The 21167-nt window shown below is 38.3% G+C and overlaps 1 protein-coding gene across 1 annotated transcript in view; it reads left to right on the top strand.

Annotated features, from left to right (window-relative positions):
* Window positions 1-21167, top strand: part of LOC105392603 (paramyosin) — a 43708-nt gene that overhangs the window by 854 nt on the left and 21687 nt on the right. Inside the window, exon 2 of the mRNA XM_048629808.1 lies at window positions 17822-19392. Within this exon, the coding sequence (XP_048485765.1) occupies window positions 17882-19392 (1511 nt within the window). The 5' untranslated portion in view covers window positions 17822-17881. The remainder of the gene's footprint in view (window positions 1-17821; window positions 19393-21167) is intronic.

Below are 21167 nucleotides of genomic sequence, written 5' to 3'. Positions count from 1 at the left end.
GTTATAGTAAATTTATAATTTACTGTGCCGTTTACGATAATATTATAGAAATATTAATCAGTTGTTGGTAACTGGTAACCATAACATAATGACTCCATAGTCTCTGTTGCTTCTAGGTTCAGAAATTATATTAGTCAAACTTATAATATTACTCTTTTCTTTCAGGAGTAAAAATAAGGTACTGTTATACCTTTGATATGTAAGCTAATTGGCTTACAGGGCCGCTTGATCAGCAGCCCCCCCTCTTACAGATGTATTGCGCTATGACCGCTCTTAGTCAGTCCTTTTTAGACACTTCATCCGCGCGGGTTGCGACCATTCTTAATTATTTCCTTTTTTTAAATCAATAAATATCCGTGTCAATAAAGTTTTCTTTTTTTAAAAAGGCTCCCGAGAACTATCGTATAACATTTTGGTGGCAGCGGTGGGATACGAAATCCCAGATATCCCACAAACCCAAGTACGCGTCCGAGGACTCGAATATTCAATCCTGTGAAAAGTGAAGTGTACCAAATCAAATTGTGCATAGTATCCAGTATCCAGTATCCAGTATCCAGTATCCAGTATCCAATATCCAGTACCCAGTTGGCCTGAGGAAGGCCGTATACTTACAGTTGCAGCTTATGCAGTCTCGGTATCCCGTCCCATTATCCAGTGTCGAGAACCCTGAACGAGCTAAACTTCATCCTGTGGTACCCAGTATTCCGTGGACATGTCCTACATCTACATATTACTGTGAGTCGTTTCCAACTTACATTTAACTTCAGTGCAACCTGCATCCGTGTGTCAGTGCATCCGTCGATTCAAACTATCATCCTGTCAACACGTGTAATTAAGCATTTCCGGAAATTCCTAACATCCAGTCTGATTTAATATTTAATCTCGTTCATAATCCGTCGTCGTATCGGACCGCAGTCATACCTCTGCCCGTCGCCCACTCATATTTCCAGTCTAAACAATTAATTTATAATGTCTACTGATAACAAAATTCCCGCTAAAGCCGGTACAAGCAGCGACTACTCGAATTCTCAGGAGACTCTCGATGTACGAGAGATAGATTTAAATGTCCTGTTGAGATTTATCAAACCTTTCGACGGATCTAGGGAAACGTTGCAACCCTTTATTAATAACTGCAATAATGCAATGGCTATTGCATCCAACTTCCAAAAGCAAATCCTTTTCCAGTACATAGTTAGCCAACTGCAAGGCAAAGCGGAAACTGCCTGTTCAATCAAAGAATTCGACAATTGGAATCAATTAAAAGATTTTCTTGTTATCCAATTCGGGGAGAAGAAAACATACTCCCACTTGCTGATGGACTTACAGGAGTGCCATCAGGAATCAAATGAAACTGCGACTCAATTTGCGCTTCGATTAGAAACATGTCTTGCACAACTCCTGACTGAGGTCACCATATCCTGTCCAAAGAAAGGAGAACTTTCCGGCCGTACAGCCGCGATGCATGAAATAGCCTTAAACACCTTCCTACTAGGGCTTCATCCTAGATTATCAAACAGTGTCCGGGTTCGTAACCCAAAAACTCTCAACGAGGCTATTAATTTGGCAGCCTCGGAAGAGAAAATTTTCCAGTTTATGGTAAAGAAAAATCCCCGTCCGGCATCAAATCGTGCTAGTGTCCCATCCTATGGTCAACAAAACAAACAACAAATGTCTAACTTCCAGCAGAGGCCCCCATTTAAGCAGAACCAAAGGCCAGGTCCTGTTCAAAATTTACAACAAAACCCCAAGCCAACACTAGCTTGTAGGTATTGCAAAGAGGAAGGTCATGTTATCGAAAATTGTCAGAAAAGGGCCTTCTACAACAACCGTTACAAACGTCCTTTCCAACAACAACAATCACAACGTCCAATCCATACAGTGTCCGAGTTCGAAGAACAGGAAGTAGAAGGAGAAGTAGAAAGCGAACCGGAAATTTTAAACTAAACACCGACTCGAGAAGGTGCGACTCGAGCTCGTGTACTCCTATATCGAGCACCAATAAAATATCCAAGAGCCCACATCCGGCTATTAAAATCCCAGAAACTAAAACGTATAGCCAGGTGGTCAGCAATATCCTTGACCCCAGTCGTAAAAAAGATAATGATCTAGTAGCCAGCAATGTCCGTGGCCCTAGTGTTAATAAATCCAGCAATATAACGACCAGCAGTATCCTTGGTCCTAGTTGCGCGAAACCCGTAGTATCCAATAAATCCAGCAGTATAACGACCAGCAGTATCCTTGGTCCTAGTTGCGCGAAATCCGTAGTTTCCGACCCAAACCTGGAAAAGAAAAACAGTAAAGTGTATGAAATAAATTCCAACGTAAAGAAAATATGCTTACCTCATATCCTAGTCGAGACATCTGTATCCAAAACCCCGTTGTCTTTTCTTGTTGACAGTGGCTCCTCTGTTTGTCTTGTCAAGAAATCGTCCATACCAACAGTAACTAAACTTGAAAAAGAAATTATCCAACTCAAAGGTATTGATGCTGGTGATGAGCTCACTCACACTCTGGGAAGTGTCAATGTCCATTTATTTCCAAAACATAACTCAGTTTCATATAAATTTCACGTGGTAGAGAACATTAATCTCGAGCACGATGGCATCATAGGAACAGATCTATTGAAAGAAAAGGGCTGTTACCTTGATTATGCATCGGAAAAGCTTAAACTAGATAAACATACAGTCAAGTTAATTTTCACAAATCCGATTTATTCCATCCAACCAAGGACAGAGACAGTCATTGAATGTACTATTTCCAACCCTGAATTAAAAGAGGGTATAATTGTCGATCAACATATTTCCGACTCTTTACTCGTGGCAAATTGCATAGTCAGAGTGAAAGAAAACAACCGAGTTAACATTACGGTGATAAATACTTCCGAGGAACCAGTTGAAATCCACTCCGACCTCAAGCTATCCCTTGAACCTCTTGAACCATTTCCCATGTTATCCTTTTGTACGACGTCCGCCCCAAGTGTAGGACCCCGTACTAAAAAAGTACTTAATCAACTTCGCACAGATCACTTAAATGATGAAGAATCCAATTTGCTACTTGACGTGTGCGCACAATATTCCGACATTTTCCACCTGCCAGAAGACAAACTGACATGTACTTCTGCTATAGAGCATTCCATTGAAACTACCACCTCTAACCCTATTCACACCAAGACATATAGATTTCCAGAATGTCATAAGAGAGAAGTGGAAAACCAAATTAATAAAATGTTGGAACAGGAAATAATCAGCCCTTCAGTCTCCCCTTGGTCTGCACCCATATGGGTTGTACCAAAAAAAATAGATGCATCTGGTCAGAAAAAATGGAGAGTCGTGATCGATTACCGTAAACTGAATGATGTCACGATTGGAGAAGTTTATCCTATCCCACAAATTTCCGAAATCCTAGACCAATTAGGCCAAAGTAAATATTTCTCCACATTGGATCTTGCTTCCGGTTTTCATCAAATTAAAGTATCCGACGGAAAGAAAACTGCATTTTCCGTCCCCCAAGGACATTTTCAATTTAATAGGATGCCATTTGGGCTTAAAAATGCACCCTCCACTTTCCAGAAGCTGATGAACACTTGTCTTTCCGGTCTTCAAGGTACTAGATGTTTTGTTTATCTTGATGATATAGTCATATACTCGCATGATCTTCAAACTCACATTGATAACTTATCCGCTGTCTTTGAGAGAATCCGTCAGTTTAACCTGAAACTGCAACCAGATAAGTGCGAATTTTTACGCAAAGAAGTCGCATACCTTGGTCATGTCATCAGCGACGAAGGTGTAAAACCTAATCCCGACAAGATAAAGGCTGTTGCTGAATTCCCGATTCCTGAAAGCCCTAAAGATATCAAATCCTTTCTTGGGCTAGTATCCTATTACAGACGATTTATCCCTGATTTTTCCAAAACGGCAAAGCCACTAACATCGCTCCTTAAAAAAGAAATCCCATTCGAGTGGAAAAACGAACAGCAATTAGCATTCGACACTCTCAAAGAAAAACTTACAACGGCCCCTATCCTGGCCTATCCTGATTTTTCTAAACCTTTTGTGCTGACATGTGACGCTTCCAACGTCGCGGTTTCCGCCATCCTTTCTCAGGGTCCTATAGGGAAAGACCTCCCGATAGCCTATGCGTCACGCACATTAAATAAAGCCGAATCCAACTACAGTGTCACCGAGAAAGAATGCCTAGCCATCATCTTTGGCACCAAAACATTCCGACCCTATCTATACGGGCACCGCTTCACGATCGTCACTGATCATCGACCCTTACAGTGGCTTTTCAACTGTAAAGATCCTGGTTCGAGACTGGTGCGCTGGCGCCTGAAATTGGAAGAATATGATTATGAAATCCTGTACAAAAAGGGCAAAGTCAACTGCAATGCAGACGCACTATCTCGTTACCCTGTAAATCCTGTACAAGACAATCTCATAGGAGGCAAACCCCTTATCCGTGGCAGCTCAGATCCAACACCGACTCCAAATCCTATTGACCCTCCAATTCCCGACGAAGACCTTATTCAACTTTTCGATCTAGATGTCAGTCCAGTAAACCCAGACCTAAATATAGATCTTGAAAATATCCTTCCATATCTTCCATCGCCTGTGACCGTAGATCCCACAGTGTCAAATGATTTCCTCCCATCTTCTGGAGCCGAACTCATCGAACTGGCCCCTGTAGAGTCGACACCTTCGAATACGGAAAACAATCCCATTAATAACGATGACTATTCTGACTTCCTGAGATTTACTTCCGATCCAAAGACCAATTCCAACACTGTCCAAAAAGAACACAAAGAGACTCTTTTGAAGTCACCTTATAAGATAATTCTGATTCCTACTTCACTCGACCTTGACGAATCCAATCCCTATATCACAGAAATCGTCCTAGATTCAGAAAATAAAAATGAAATCATTAACTCAGAAAGAGAACTCCATTCTTTCAAAAAACTCGAGTACAAGAACAAAATAATCTACTTAATGTTCACTAAAGTCAACCATTTTGACGAATCCTCTTATCCGGATATATACAAAACAATAAAAAATACAAGAGACGATATCCTCAGAGAAAGTGAAAAACCAACAGATATTTCCATTTCTGATTTCAAAAACCCTTTCGAAAAACATTCTTATACAAAAATATACAATATCCTTACTTACCTTTTTCACAACACAGAAATCGTTGTCCACGTTTATTTCAATCAAATTATATATCCGTCACTAAGCGAAAGAGCTAAAATCCTCAAAGAGAATCACGATATCCCTATCGCTGGACATCTAGGCTCGTCCCGCATGTACAGTCGAATTCAGGAACAATTCTACTGGAAGGGAATGCGGAGTGATATAGAATCCTACGTTAAAACCTGCAAATCGTGCCAAGAGAACAAAGCCCTTCGGAAATTAAATAAAGCTCCTATGGAGATCACTTCCACCTCATCCGAAGCTTTCCAACGCGTTGCCCTCGACATAGTCGGGCCTCTTCCAGACTCTGGCACTGCCAAGTTAAAATATATCTTAACCATACAAGATGATCTGACCAAATACTCCGTTGCGTATCCAATCCGCAGTACTACTGCCGAAGAGACAAGTGACTGTCTCATTCATTTTATCTCATTGTTCGGAATACCCAAATCTATCTTAACCGACCAAGGTACAAACTTTACATCAGATCTCTTCAAAACCACGTGTCAGTTTCTCAAAATTCGCCAATTATGGTCGTCCCCTTACCATCCACAGACTCAGGGCGCCTTAGAGCGCAGCCATTCCACTCTAAAGGAGTATTTAAAATCCTTCGTCAATAGCAACCAAGATAACTGGCCTACCTACGTATATACAGCTATGCTAACCTATAATACAACTGTCCACTCAACCACCAAGTTCACGCCATATGAACTTGTTTTCGGTCACAAGCCGTTCTTGCCGAATTCCCTATATGATGCTCATTCTGGCACTACATATCCAGATTACATCAAAAAACTCCAACATAAATTCCGTCATTCAAGGAAAAAGGCCATGGAAAATATCGCCCAGTCGAAACAGTCTTCCAAAACCTATTATGATTCCCATACAAAAACACCTCCACAATACAAAAAGGGTGACTATGTATACCTGAAAAACCACCTCAGATTTAGGAAAGCCTTGTCCCCTTTATGGAAAGGACCTTTCCGTATAATAAAAGTAAATAACAATCATACCGTCACACTCCTAATTAATAGGAAACATGTCACACATCATTTCGATCAAATAAAACCAGCTGTTGTAACGTAAATCGTTTTTTTCCAACCTTTCAGGTGGGCGATAACCCAAGTGCATGGTACTGATAATTTCATTCACCCAGTCTCTGGAGAACCTGGAATATATTTCGACCACATGGGTCAAATGAAAATTCAAGGCGGCTACCTAGACGTAGTTATACCCATAGACGTTTCTTATATTAGGCCCCATATAAATAACCTCAATGAAGTTCTTGGAACTACCCGTTTCTTATGCCGTGATGTCCTTGACAACACGGAATGTCACAACATGTTAGAACCAATAACGGTGCGTTTTCATGATGCCATTAGAGACTTCGAGGCAATCGCTCATCTTATGCCAAACCCTATTAAACGGTCTGCTTGGTTCGGTGGCATAGGCACCGTGTTCAAGCATGTGTTCGGCACTTTGGATCAGAACGACGCAGCCCGATACGATGACGCCATTAACCTCATACAAGGCGATCAAACTAAAATAGCTTCAATAATGAAAAATAATATTTTAGTAACAAACAGTGTTTTACAAAACTATAAAGACACTTTTAATGTAATTAATGTGAACGAAGCTAAACTTAAGATATCTCTTGATAAGATGTCTACTTTACTTAGTAATTTAACTCTCGTAAGTAACAAGCTGCTTTATAGAGCAGCCATTAACGATGTTTTTAGCTTATTAGAAAGTAGTTTATTAACCCTATCTTTTAAAATTGAAGATGTAGTTAATAGTATAGCATTAATCAGTAGTAATGTTCTGCACCCTTCTGTTATAACTCCTGCTGAATTGTATGAAGATTTGGTTAAGACTCACCATCATATACCGACCTCTAAACACCTTCCTATAGATTTGTATTTACAAAATATGAATACTCTTATAAACATTTCGAAACTATTATGTTATTATATGGACAATAAGGTTGTGTTTGTATTAAAAATACCACTAGTTAGTAATAAAATTTATAATCTGTACCACAGCATACCGTTACCTTTGCCTCACAACCTAAATCTCACTGATTCTTTTGTGATGATTGTGCCTACTTATAAGTATATAGCTGTTACTCTGGATAAAACACGTTATTCTAATTTCGACGACCTTCAACATTGCAAACATATGATAAATCAAAATTTTATTTGTGAAATTTTTGTAATACACGATTCTAGCACTAATCCTATTTGTGAAATTGAAATATTGACGAAACCTATGAAAACTGTCCCTAAGCAATGTAATATCAAGTTCATTCATGGATATATAGATATATGGCAACCAATGAAAAATAGTAAATGGATTTTCACACAATCAGTACCCTCCAAACTATCTATACAATGTCACGAAAACATGTACGAATTAAATGTATTTGGTACTGGCATACTAACCTTGCCCAATCAATGTGTAGGTTTTTGTAAAAACACCCAACTTATACCATCAATCCCTGTGTACAGCATGAACATTACTCGTGTAGAGAATAATTTTAATATTATTAATGATAGTTGTTGTAATATGGAAAAATTCCTTAAAACAAGTGTGCCCCGTGATTCTCTAAATAATTATAATTTAGAAAAAATAAAAGAATTCCCAGAAATTCAAGTTAAACCTATTTTAAAAGACCTGGACCAAATGATAAACAGGCAACATATGGTGAAATACGGGACCCACTATTCAATTATGTTCTGGATAACCCTTGTACTTGTAATTGTATTCTTTTTTGTGTTTATGTTCAAGTTTGGTCGCAGTCGCTATTTGAATAATTATCCCCTTAACGCTGAAATTTCTCCTGAAAATATTAATGTTTCCACCCTTAGTACTCAAACTGAAACCAGTCCAGCTCCTCATCCGAGACTTCGTAATGACTTATAAAATTTCCTAACATAAACTTCGACTTTCAACCCCGAAGTTTATTCTTATGCGGGGGGTTGTTATACCTTTGATATGTAAGCTAATTGGCTTACAGGGCCGCTTGATCAGCAGCCCCCCCTCTTACAGATGTATTGCGCTATGACCGCTCTTAGTCAGTCCTTTTTAGACACTTCATCCGCGCGGGTTGCGACCATTCTTAATTATTTCCTTTTTTTAAATCAATAAATATCCGTGTCAATAAAGTTTTCTTTTTTTAAAAAGGCTCCCGAGAACTATCGTATAACAGTACGATTAGACGATTAGTCAACAAATATTATTATCCAGCATTATTATCGAAGTTTAACAATGATTAGCGGTTTAATTTAGCATACTATTGCTATTTCGGCAGCAGTCGTAAAGCCTAGTTAGAGGCCTTATTCGGACAGCTTGCTGAAAACGTGAAAAGTGACAGTCGGCTTGTCCACTTACCCGACAACTCTCTCAGAACAAGCTTGCTTGTGTTGGGGTCCAACAACCCGCACTAGGCCAGCGTGGTGGGCTAGGCTTACAACCCTTCCTTCATTAGAAGGGGATCCGTGTCCCAGCAGTGGAGTCCCGATGGATCGTGATGATGATGCAAATTATGTATGTCCTATCGTAAACCACTGATTAGGAGCATATAGTTAACATCTTAAAATATGTATAGTTATATGTATAGATTAGTGTACATTATCGTTATACCCACCTATAATTTAAACCGAGTTTATAAAATGTTTATGGTACGGTAAATACTAGTTTTTCGAGAATTTCTTCAACTGCCGGATAGATGCGTCTGACCTTACCTTGTCTCACTTGTTTGACGACTTTACAGTTATACAATAACCAGGTACTGTCCGATAAAAGTGTGGCTCAGTGATTAGATAGTTACAGTATGCGAAATATACAAGAGTAGAGAGCTACCTAAACGTACGTAAACTCAGGAGATAAAAACTACTTTACCTAATTTAAAATATTAAAAAAATTAAGTACCTACTACGTTTAAGTACATATATAGGACCTAGACGCTCATAAGTGCTAAAAATAATCTCTGAGAAAGGATAAAAGTAATTATTTCTTTTCACAAACCCATTGGGCTAAAGTGAATGCAATGATAGTATTTCACTGCTCTCTATGTCACAGTAAACCTATGTTTCTTATAGACCCTTCGATTAAACATTATAAATTGTATTATGTGAGTAATATAATATATCTATCCTAACTAATAGTATAAACGCGAAAGTAACTGTGTCAGTCTGATACTCATTCACGCCAAAACTACAGAACGGATTTGATTGAAATTTGGTAAACATTTGGTCTAGACCCTGAGAAAGAACATAGGCTACTTTTTATCCCGGAATCCCCACGGGAAAACTTTTTAAGGCGAAGCGAAGCTCGCGGGAACAGCCTAGTATACCTATGAGCACACAAATACACCGATTGTACTTTTAATCAGACACAGACTCAACTAGACAGGTGGGTTACTTATTTACAAGTTTTTGTCGATACTTTATAACGGGTCTTCAATAGGTCGTGATTTTGAATTGATGCTTACTAAGTCAAGTGATTTGTATAGAGGTATAACTTGTTAATTATTATTTTATTCGTAGTGCAATCTGGTAGTTTTATTTGTTTAATCATCTTCTAAAATACTAAGGTGCGGTGGTAGCTCAGTCAGGGAAAGCGATGCACCCCAGAGACGCGGGTTCGAATCCCTGCGCTGAAATCATGAGGAAACCTACTGCATAAATCTAGATTTAGCACACTAGATATGTGAACCCGCCAACCCGCATTGGACCAGCGTGGTGGGAAGTAATCCGAGCTTAGGAAGGCAGTTTAGACCTTGATGATATGCACATAGTTCCATTCGAGAGAGCCAGGTGCTAAATCCCCCACACCCACACAGAATAGAATATAAGTATAGGTATTATAGGTACTACACAAATGACTTACAAATAAGACTCAATTAGAAAAAAATATTTTGTATTATCTATTAACCAAATGTTTTCGGAAAAGGACAGGAAGCGATCTTCAAAGGAAAGGAAATACAAAACAAATTAAGATACAGAAAACGGATGTATTTCAAATTATTTATGGACGGACTTCCAGAACTGACTGACGACTTCAGGAAAAGAGGATTTCCTTTTACGGATGTGCATTTCTTTTTTGGGGTTTCTCTGATGGATCGCTCAGAAATTCTATTGAAAGACAGGCGCAAACAAACGGTGATGGAAAACATCGCGAGGAAACCACACGGTTCTACCTTTTTTGGCATAAGATTTTTTTGCCTAATCTCGTATTGCATAGTAACGTTTGGTCAATGTCTCGTTACGCCGAAAATCGTATGGCATAAATCTCGTTTAGTAAAAAGTTATTTCGCATAACATTGTTTAGCCTAATAATGGTATGGCCAAATCTTGAATAGCCTAATAATGCTATGGCATAGGTTTATACAAAGTAATAATATTCGTTTGGCTTTAACTTTGACGGAGCGTCTCCCTACATAGCGCAAACTGGTGCCTTGTATTGTTTCCACTGTTTGGAAAACGCTCCGCTTTGGTTTTGATGAACATGTGCACCTAACACGCTCCTCCTCGCTTTGCTCGTCGTCGCACCTATTTTTAGGTTTCAATCTCATGGGGTTTGTAATAATTATATTGGTCGTTAACTTTCGATTTTTTTATCATGATTTTCGGGATGTAGGAGAAAAATACCACAATTTGTACATTTACTACATACTTAATATATTATTTATTAAGATAACATTAGGAGAAACAAGATTATACATAGGTATAGACGAACATAAATTTGAGCAAACGAAACTTAGGTGTTTAAAGATTGTGCCTAAAGAGTTTTAGACGAAACGAGCCTTATGCCACATAAGTCTTGGCAAAGTGATGGTTCGTCCAAAACAGTTTAGACCATACGAGTTATGCGAAATGAGTTTTGGTCAATAAAGATTATGCCAGATGAGCGGAACCCCCTAATCATACATACCATGGCGATGAAAACATGTCACGGAAATGAATAACCTGGCCACGGAAATGAATAACCTATCACGTGAGTACAAATGTGCTGCGAAGTGGGTGGCTCGCTTGAGACCCATCTCTGACTACCCCTTCGGGGATTACAGTCGTGATATGTATTATGCATGTGTACTGTATAGGTATGTATGTCGCAAACAAATCGCAAGGTACATTTTCCTGTAGGTGTGACATCTTCGAGAATATAAAATTAATGCATTCAGTAGTTAAGTATACCTATTATTAAACGCTTTTAAGTAATTAACTAGTACGCTCTTTTATTAATCTTTGTTAAATCTACAATATTGGTCAGTAATAATGGTTGCACAACTGTGTCTGTGACGTATGAGAATCTAAGCTCAGTTGCTAGTATGTAACTAAGTCGCTGGGTTCATGTTCCTTCGGTGCACCAATGATGATGATGGGTTGGGGATATAAACTTGGATTGCTGAAATCTAAAGTCTGTTTTTTTATCTGAGTTACTAAATTGACACATTCTAAACGGTTCATCAACAGTCGATTGTCTCGCCAATTGAACGATACCTCGCTTTAGTAGCGGGACAATCGACTGTTGATGAACCGTTCAAAAAGTGTCAATTTAGTATCTGAGATAAAAAAACAGACTTTACATAAGTAGCTTTAATTTATCATTTCCTCACACGTCAATGGTACCTACGTATATAATAATATGTAGGTACGTATGTGCAAAATATAATAAATTCACTGCAAGTTATATTTAACTGAGTCAAGTGGGCTGGTTATCGAAATATTGGCATATTCCCAAACATTGGATTAAATCAATAAATTGCATGATTTATGAAGACTGAAGTGTTAGTCTAATAAACTGTCCCTGATAAATAGGATACCTAGTAGGTACCTAACTGATCTTTAGTGAAGGAAAAATAATAATATTAGCCACCATACGTATTTTGAAACAACAAAGCTTTAATTTAACGTAAATGCACAAATGGTCTTACTTATCGCTAAAAGCGATGTCTTCCAGACCACTATTGTAGAACCAGTTTTAGGCTGCCTACGCACTGGCGACCATGGTCGCCGCGACCTGGCCGCGGCGGCCAGTGAATTCTGGACTTTATATGGCAATCGCTATAGCCCCTACGCACTTAGCGGCCAGCGGACATGTACTAGCGACCATAGACGCGGCGGCCTGGCCGCGTCTATGGTCGCCAGTGCGTAGGCAGCCTTAAGGATTCCCATGGGTATTCTGGGATAAAAAGTATGGCACTCATGGATATTTTCATCGTTATCGTCATAAACGGCAAGAAACTGTGGAAAACATTATAAAACGGATGTTGCTGGTATGAAGTCAACAAAAACCCACGCTAATAATTTTTAATAAGATAGTTGGTCTCTAGAGAAACAAGTTTTAAAATATGAATTACATGTAAAATTTAAATATTTCTACAAATATTTTCGTAAGGGTGAAGGTACAAAAAGAATATGAACTACTTATCTGCAATATTTTTAACAACCAACCAACCCGTAATACTGACGACCGAATGGCGTAGTGGTTAGTGACCCTGACTACTGAGCCGAAGGTCCCGGGTTCGATTCCCGGCTGGGGCAGATATTTGTTTAAAAGCAAGTATTTGTACTCGGGTCTTGGGTGTTGATATTTATATTTAGTATCTATCTATCTATGTATTTGTGTAGATATATCAGCTGTCCGACACCCATAACACAGGTTCTGCCTAGCTTGGGGTCGGATGGCCGTGTGTGAGATGTCCCCACATATTTATTTATTTATTTATTTAATACTGAAACATAAAAAAATTGCAATCAACATTTATTTTATTATTGCAATTATATGTCATGACTGCGAAACACAGGAGTCGACTCTATGTGTCAATGAAAAAGTCAAAATTCGTATAACACAATCTAACAAAGTATAATTTGTAAACCTATTGTGTAAAAAATACTCCATGAATTCAGGGGTAATTTTTTTTAGTATAAAACCTACTATAAATATTGTTTGTCGCATTATACCTACCTACCTACATTTTATAAATACAGCATAAAAAGGTCAATAGTCTTAATGATCTATAAATATCTATAAAATAACTAAACCAACATGTGGTTGGGGAAAGTAAAGAGAAGCGAGTTAAAATAGTGATGTTCTTAATATGCAGATAACCGTATCGATGGTATTCGTTAGAATGATTCAGTAATGTAAGTACCTTGATAGTATTCGCCGCATTTTTAGGGTTCCGTAGCCAAAATGGCAAAAACGGAACCCTTATAGTTTCGTCATGTCCGTCTGTCCGTCTGTCCGTCTGTCCGTCTGTCACAGCCGATTTACTCGGAAACTATAAGTACTACAGTGATGAAATTTGATGGGAATATGTGTTGTATGAACCGCTACAAAAATATGACACTAAATAGTAAAAAAAAGAATTGGGGGTGGGGCCCCCCATACATGTAACTGAGGGATGAAATTTTTTTTTTCGATGTACATACCCGTGTGGGGTATCAATGGAAAGGTCTTTTAAAATGATATAAAGTTTTCTAAAAAACATTTTTCTTAAAGTGAACGGTTTTTGAGATATCAGCTCTCAAAGTCGTAAAAAGTATGTCCCCCCCCCTCTATTTTTATAACTACGGGGTATAAAATTCTAAAAAAAATAGAGGTGATGCATGCTAATTAACTCTTTCAACGATTTTTGGTTTGATCAAAGTATCTCTTATTGTTTTTGAGATAGGTTGATTTAACTGTAATTTTGCTGCTACGGAATCCTTTGTGCGCGAGCCCGACTCGCACTTGGCCGGTTTTTTTTAAATTCTGATTTAGTTTTAGGGCTTAGATATAACATGCTTCACATGTAGGTTTCGGCTTCGTATACCCTTTATGCAATACCCTGTATGTATACCATATGTATACCATATACCATAAGTACATATTGTTTCTGGTGTGTTAAATGCGTTGAAGTATCTTATATGGTAAGCATCCACCTTTCGGTGTCGTACGAATCACATCAGACGGTTTACATAAATGTATGGAGAAACGGCGTCGGCAATGCCGATGAAGTGGACGCACTTGTATGAATTTCTATACATAGAATATTGAATATGGTGCGTTCTTTGCGTCCAACGCCGAAAGGTGGACGCTTACGTTTACCCGTAAGCCGCATCACACACTTTGTCGATGAAATCAATACAATCCATTGCCAAATCAGTGAACTAATAATATCAGTGTGTATTTATTGTACTACTTTCATGCGTGTGGTGAGTGGTGTAGTACATTCCATAGTACACGACTTGTGACTACGACACGTGGTGGTTTGGCCTCACTGAATGTGTCGCAAAAAAGAGTTTGCTTAGCTTAACAATATACTTATAAGAAACAAGATGGTATATCACATACAAAAACAAAGCAAAAAACTGCCCGCATTTTGTTTACTATCAAACCGTTTTAATTTTAACCTAATGACAACTTTTGTACCAATGAATAAATGATTATATCTGACTAGCTGTTCCCGCGCGCTTCGCTTCGCCTTAAAAAGTTTTCCCGTGGGAATTCCGGGAAAAAAAATAGCCTATGTTCTTTCCCAGGGTCTAGACCGTATGTATACCAAATTTCATTCAAATCCGTTCAGTAGTTTTGGCGTGAAAGAGTAACAGACAGACAGACAGACAGACAGACAGACAGACAGACACAGTTACTTTCGCATTTATAATATTAGTTAGGATTTATGTGGTGTCCAATAAAGCAATATTATATTCTATTCTATCCTAAAGTCACAAATCTGCAAACTGAACTAATTCCAAATAAGAGCTCAGTGGTAGAAGTGGGGTGTTATTTGTCGAGACGTTACTTTTGCACTGACATTCCATCTAGTTTTTATTAAAATACCGTTGTTACATTGGCTCAATATTGGTTAAGTAGTTCATTTCATAGTATTATTGCATCATTATTCTATTGAATAGATGCGTAATTAATTTTTGATTACGCATCTATTTGATTGATTGAGCGTAATTTGTCTTAATTGGATGGTACATAGTGGCACTTATTTGTCATTTAAGATTTATTTTGGCTTATAAAATAAGTTCTTATGAAAAAAAAAATGAAAAAAAAACGTAAGTACCTATTAGTTATGTCTTATGTCTGTATTAGGTAGCAAAATTAGTTACCTAGATGTTTATTAAAGAACACAAATTAATTTATACTTTACTAGCTGTTCCCGCGATCTTCGCTTCGCCTTAAACTTTTTCCGTGGGAATTCCGGGATAAAAAGTAGCCTATGTTCTTTTCCAGGGTCTATACCATATGAATACCAAATTTCATTCAAATCCGTTCAGTAGTTTTGGCGTGAAAGAGTAACAGACACACAGACAGACACAGTTACTTTCGCATTTATAATATTAGTTAGGATAGGATTTATCAGGACCGTACTAGCAGTAAAAAGTTTACAATGAATAGAAGTAGTAGTTTATGAACAAATGTACCTACTTACTTAATTACTTAATAATTTATTTTATCGGGTAAAGCTGAACGATATCCTTCAGTATACTTAAACACGTAAGTACTTACAGTTCCCCAAAATTGATAATGCGCATAGAAATCTTCGCCATTGTTCGGCAACGGTCGTATTTCCGAACGCCATGTATTTAGATATGTATTTAGAGTGGTTATGTGCATTTTCTTCATGCATTTTTTTTAGATTTATGTGTTTGGTGCTAAAAGAGATATTGATTTATCAGTAACGAAATTTGAGTCGATAATTCATAATATTGTCATAATATTAAAATTTACTTCGAAAATGTTACAGTACTTTTCAAATGTCTTACTCAAGCTGGTGTTAATATGGATGAAATAAGGTTTGAATAACACAAGGTTTATGTTAGAAGAAGAAATATGGATTTAAAACACAGGTTTACATTAAAATCTCAGTTCAAAAGTATTTACAGCACTGATCATTCACAATTACAATAACAATTACAACTGGTCTTTTGGGTGTGGCTTTATTGGCTAAGTGAAGTCTATCAATGTGACGTATATTTTATTCTTAAATGTGCCTCATAATATGGGGTCGTCAAAAATAATTAAAGTTGAAATTAAATTCACATTTGAAAAAAATAACAAGAACGATGTGTAATTGCAGCTCTTTATAATTCCACAAAAGTGATACTGATCTTGACCCTGAGACCCTTGACTGATCGGTGACAGCCACCGACCGCCCAAATTGTTTTCGATTATGTGTCACATGATATTGACTACTATTTCTTTCGAACAAGGATCAAAATGCAAGTGCTTTTACGATTCAATGATTCGGGTGTTTCCGGGAAGACGACAGTTTGCGAAGATTTGCATGTGCATTATTAATATGGGAGAACTGTACCTTGAAACTTTCAAAATCACTCATAACGAAGCTGGTAAAATAAGCTACTTACTGATTTGTTATCGATAAAATTCTCCAGTACCGGCCTGCAGAGTCCCACCACTATAACATTGAGACTCCGGCGGCCAGCTGATCTCAGAATGAATGTGATGTTTTTATTAGTTTCCGGTTTTAGTTAAAACGAAACGTCCGAAGAATGACGTGCGTTTGTGGGCAGAGTATCATATTGTACGCTTCATCTTTTGTACCTTGTCAAACTATCAAACCGCATAGTTATTCATTCAAACATTAGCTTTGACTTAAAAACGCATACTTATAGCTTTAGATAAGTACTAATGATGGTGAATGCTGAACGTAGCTGTATTTACTATGGGGTTACCACCACCGAACATTAGCAATAAAATTCTTAAAACTACATCACTCGCTTGTCAAATTTGACGTAACTTGTATGGATCTGACTGATGTTTACTTTGTCTGGAGTGGAGGGCGACACTGCTTATGGATTATGTTAGGTGGCAGTACGGTGTCTCTGTGCATTCGCATCGTGTACGAGAAATTTCCACACTTAGGGCCTGTTCCACAATGTCTGGGTAGTGGCTACCTGTCGGGTAAAATACATGCTGTCACTCTCTGTTATTATTTTTTTGACAGTGACAGCATCAACTTTACCCGACAGGTAGCCACTACCCAGACATTGTGGAACAGGCCCTTAGGGTGTTAACTTTATGTTTTTGACTAGAAAATACGTCTTATTAGATTTTTGTTTACAAAATCTACAGCTTTGTAGGAAGGTCGTTACAGTATTGGGTAATCTTGAAGTTTTGCCAGCGAGCCTAATTATATCTTTCTAACGTTTTATCTCACCTCACATATAAACGATAGGTAACGACAAAACAATGTTATTTTCAAAAAGTTAAGACGGTACTGTTTAGTCTACGTAAATAAAAATACCTAGATGCTGCAAGATATATGCCTTACATAATTTAAATACTTACTTACATTGCATTTTTGTGATGCCGTTAAACTCAAGTTACTTAAGTACGTACTTTCTATGAAAAGTTGTAAGTGCTTACATAAAAGTAGGCTGTTAAATACCGTCCTAACTACTATACTAACAAATTATTCCTTTTTTCCGAGTAATTTTGTAAGTTCTTTCAAATACCTAGTTGAATTATCATGGATCTAGGTCTTAGATTCTAGGAGATATCTTAGTAAACAGTTCATGCACCGAATATTTCACTTGAGTCGGAAATAAATCTGCACGGATTAGGACGTTATTTACGTCGTAAATACTAAAATGATATTTATACAGCAGTTTGGCACTACCCCTCGCGGCGGCTGGACATGATTTTGGAACGCACGCGTTGACAGCGCCATGTTCAGCTTCTTCCGAAAGAAAACCGCGGGAAAGCCCGAGCCCGTGGCGGAAACACCCGAAGCGTCCCGAAATATCCCGAAGGATGACGCCGCCGCCGCAGTCGCCGCGCGCGCGCCTAGACAACACCATGATGTAACGAACGAAAAAACGAACACACAAAAAGATGTAGTCAACCTCCTCATACCGCAGACTGTCTACAATCAAAAGTCTAGCAGCGGCGGCATTTTCCACAACATCATGGCGGGGAAAAAGAAGAGGAACAGGAAAAACAATCAACTGTCGCGCGCTCAGTCCTGTCGGGAGATCTCGCCACAGAAAGAGACGCAGGATGTGAGTTTGCAGCGAAGTCGCGCCGAACTGGACAGCACGTACAAACAGTGCGAGGTGACTCGCAGCGCGGACGACGTCAGCGCACCCACGGACGCCAAAAATACATCCGACGACGCACCCGACCACGCCGACTTCGTAAAAGCTTTGGTCCTGCAGAAATACGCAAATAAATCACCGATCGAAGCGAAGAAGCAGCACGTGTCGCTCGTCTACGTGTCTGATGAGCCGAATTTAGAGGAGAAACAACGCGCCGAGACATTGCTCCGCGAGATCGCCAAGAGCATAGACTGCACCATCGACAAATTAAATGCCGAGAAAGAGCTAATGGGGGCGACGGACAGCAAGGCCGTGGACAAGAAAAATAGCCGCAATGACGCCCTGTATCACAATGAACCGCTGTACGAAACCATAGATGATAGGGACGAGGACGGCCAGATTAGAGCATTCAAAGATGACTTGAAAGAGGAATTACAAAAGCTTCTCAAGAAGCAAAATGAGGAAGCGGATAATATGAAGGGCGAACAGCACAAAAATGATGGAAACGATTCCGAAGTATTTGAATCTCCAGTTAGTATAAAGAAATCTAATCTCAAACCTCCTCGATCAGACACTGAAGGTTGTTCAGACGACGACAGGTCGGATTGCGGGAAGAAACGGGTTACATTCAGAAAACGTATAGTTTTTGATGACGGTGACGAACAGACCGACAACGAAGTGGACTCGTCGTTCGAATCTCTTACCTCTTCCGAAGAAGAAGAGTCAGCGGAAGAGGATAATGAGGTTCCCGACAACGATGAGAGGCTCGGAGGAGTTACAGTCAGCAGAAACGAAAACGACAACAAAACTGTGATAGAAAATATAAACGACACAGACACCGGTCAACAAGCCGACATCAAAATCACAATAGAGGGCAGTGACGATGATGACGATAAGTGTAAGAGGATTTCCAGTGACAATAGTGATAGTGGATTCTTAGAGATAAGTGATAAAAACAATGGGTCAAGTGAAGACCTGAGCAGTGAAGTGAAAACTCTAGTCGCGAGTGAGAGTGAGAGTGAAGTGAGTGAGAGCGAGATTACGGATAGTGACAGTGAGGAAATAATTGAGATTATTGAGGAGATAGTTGAGGAAGACTACGAAGAGGACAAGCCTGAATTCAAAGATGCAGTTGATACGCAGTAAGTTCTATTACATAAAGTAAATCTTTTCAGCTACTCTTGTAAACCTTTTTTAATGACGAGAACGCAGGGCCAACGCAAAATGTATCGTTTTTCATGTTTTCGTGAAAATGAAATATTTTACAGCATTTTTGTGCCTATACTTATAGTTGTTTGTCATAATCTCCACTGTACGGAGATTTGGAGATAAAATTCACTAAAAAGATGAAAACGTATCTTCTTCTTTTCTTGTCAACTTCGATTTTTATTGAATATCATTTATAATTTTATTACCTAGATACTTTCTATAAGAACTAAACTAGAAAGTAAATGTTGGCCAGAGTAGGGTAACCAGGTTTATGGCGTTCTTTATCGCTTTTGGAAGAGGTTAGATCCAGACCTAGGGACCTTATCGGCTTCTATAATTTATGTGATCAATAGGTACCTACCTATTTTTAATCAAATGCAGCATATATGTAATTTCATTAATCATAAAGCATTTTCAAGGGCATAGTATTTTTAATACAATATTAAGTATCTTGTGTATCCGGTTGGAGTATGTTGATGTTATTTTCCGAAAATAAAAACCATTTTACACCGAAACTCGTAAATCTTTCGTGCAGATGTTTTATTATTGTCTTGTCTAAACATATCGAAAATATTGTTTTTATGATCTTCATAAGTGGTTTTTATAAACTTTCTAGCGAAGTTATGGCCGTAGTTTAGTGGTTACGAACAACTGTCATTTTTTGGAGGTTCATCCCCGCGCGAAAAAACACAATATGATTTGAATGATTTTCATTAAACTAATAAAGATAAGCACGTTTCAAACAAAAAAATCGCATTAAAATCTGTTTCGGAATTAACGCTGACAACGATATACCTACCTAAATAAAAGTTAAACAGTTTAAACACATAGCACCCATCTTCTGCGAGCGGTGTAAAGCAATAGCTACCGTACCACCACCGACACGTTTTAGCTGCGTAAGGATTGTTAATTGCTAATGTTCGGTGGTGGTAACCCCACAGGTTCAAAGACTTATTTGAAGGCAGCCGCGTCATCAACTCTAAACAAGAGCTTTGTTTTGTTGCGTTTCCTTAAATAAATACTAAAATCCACTGAAAGTCACGCCCGCACAAAGGAAATAAACCAAACTATAACACGGTCCCTTGAGAACATATTTCAACAATCTAACAAAGAACGAGAACAAAAGTAATGTTACTAGAGGGTGAAATCTTATCATTGTCTTTGGACGTGTGTTCTTTGTGCTGTGATGATATGAAAAAATCTGTTTTATAAGATACGAGTACATTGCCATTGCCAGTAAACTCAAAGTACGGTCAGGTGTAGAGAAACCTGGGTCAGGTTTCCTCTCATAGTGACAATGCTTCTGATAGGGGTCAGATGTCTCTGCCTTATACCCGATGTTCTGCATTATAATCTACACTTAGGGTCACTTGCACCAACATATTAAATCTAGTGTTAAATTTTATATGGATTGACGTTTCTTAAATCGACATTTGACACTAAATCTAGATTTAATTTGTTGGTGCAAGGGGCCCTTAGAGTACACCACTGATAAAATTCAACAACGTATTTTGGTAGGACGTTATGAATCACAAATCCGTCAACAAGAGAGTTTTACGTCAAGTATAAAGTACCGCCCTTGAAATGTCAAAAATACTCTAAAATTCGTGGAAAGCAGTATTTTGGTGTAAAGCAAAAAAACAGAGATGAACGTTAATAGTATTGTTAATAGCTTTTGCCCAGACTTTTAACCTAAGTAGGTAGACAT

This window comes from Plutella xylostella, chromosome 24 (assembly GCF_932276165.1).
Source record: "Plutella xylostella chromosome 24, ilPluXylo3.1, whole genome shotgun sequence".
Taxonomy (NCBI): Eukaryota; Metazoa; Arthropoda; class Insecta; order Lepidoptera; family Plutellidae; genus Plutella; species Plutella xylostella.
Note: the sequence above shows the minus strand (reverse complement) of the source record. Positions and strands in the feature narration are given on the sequence as shown.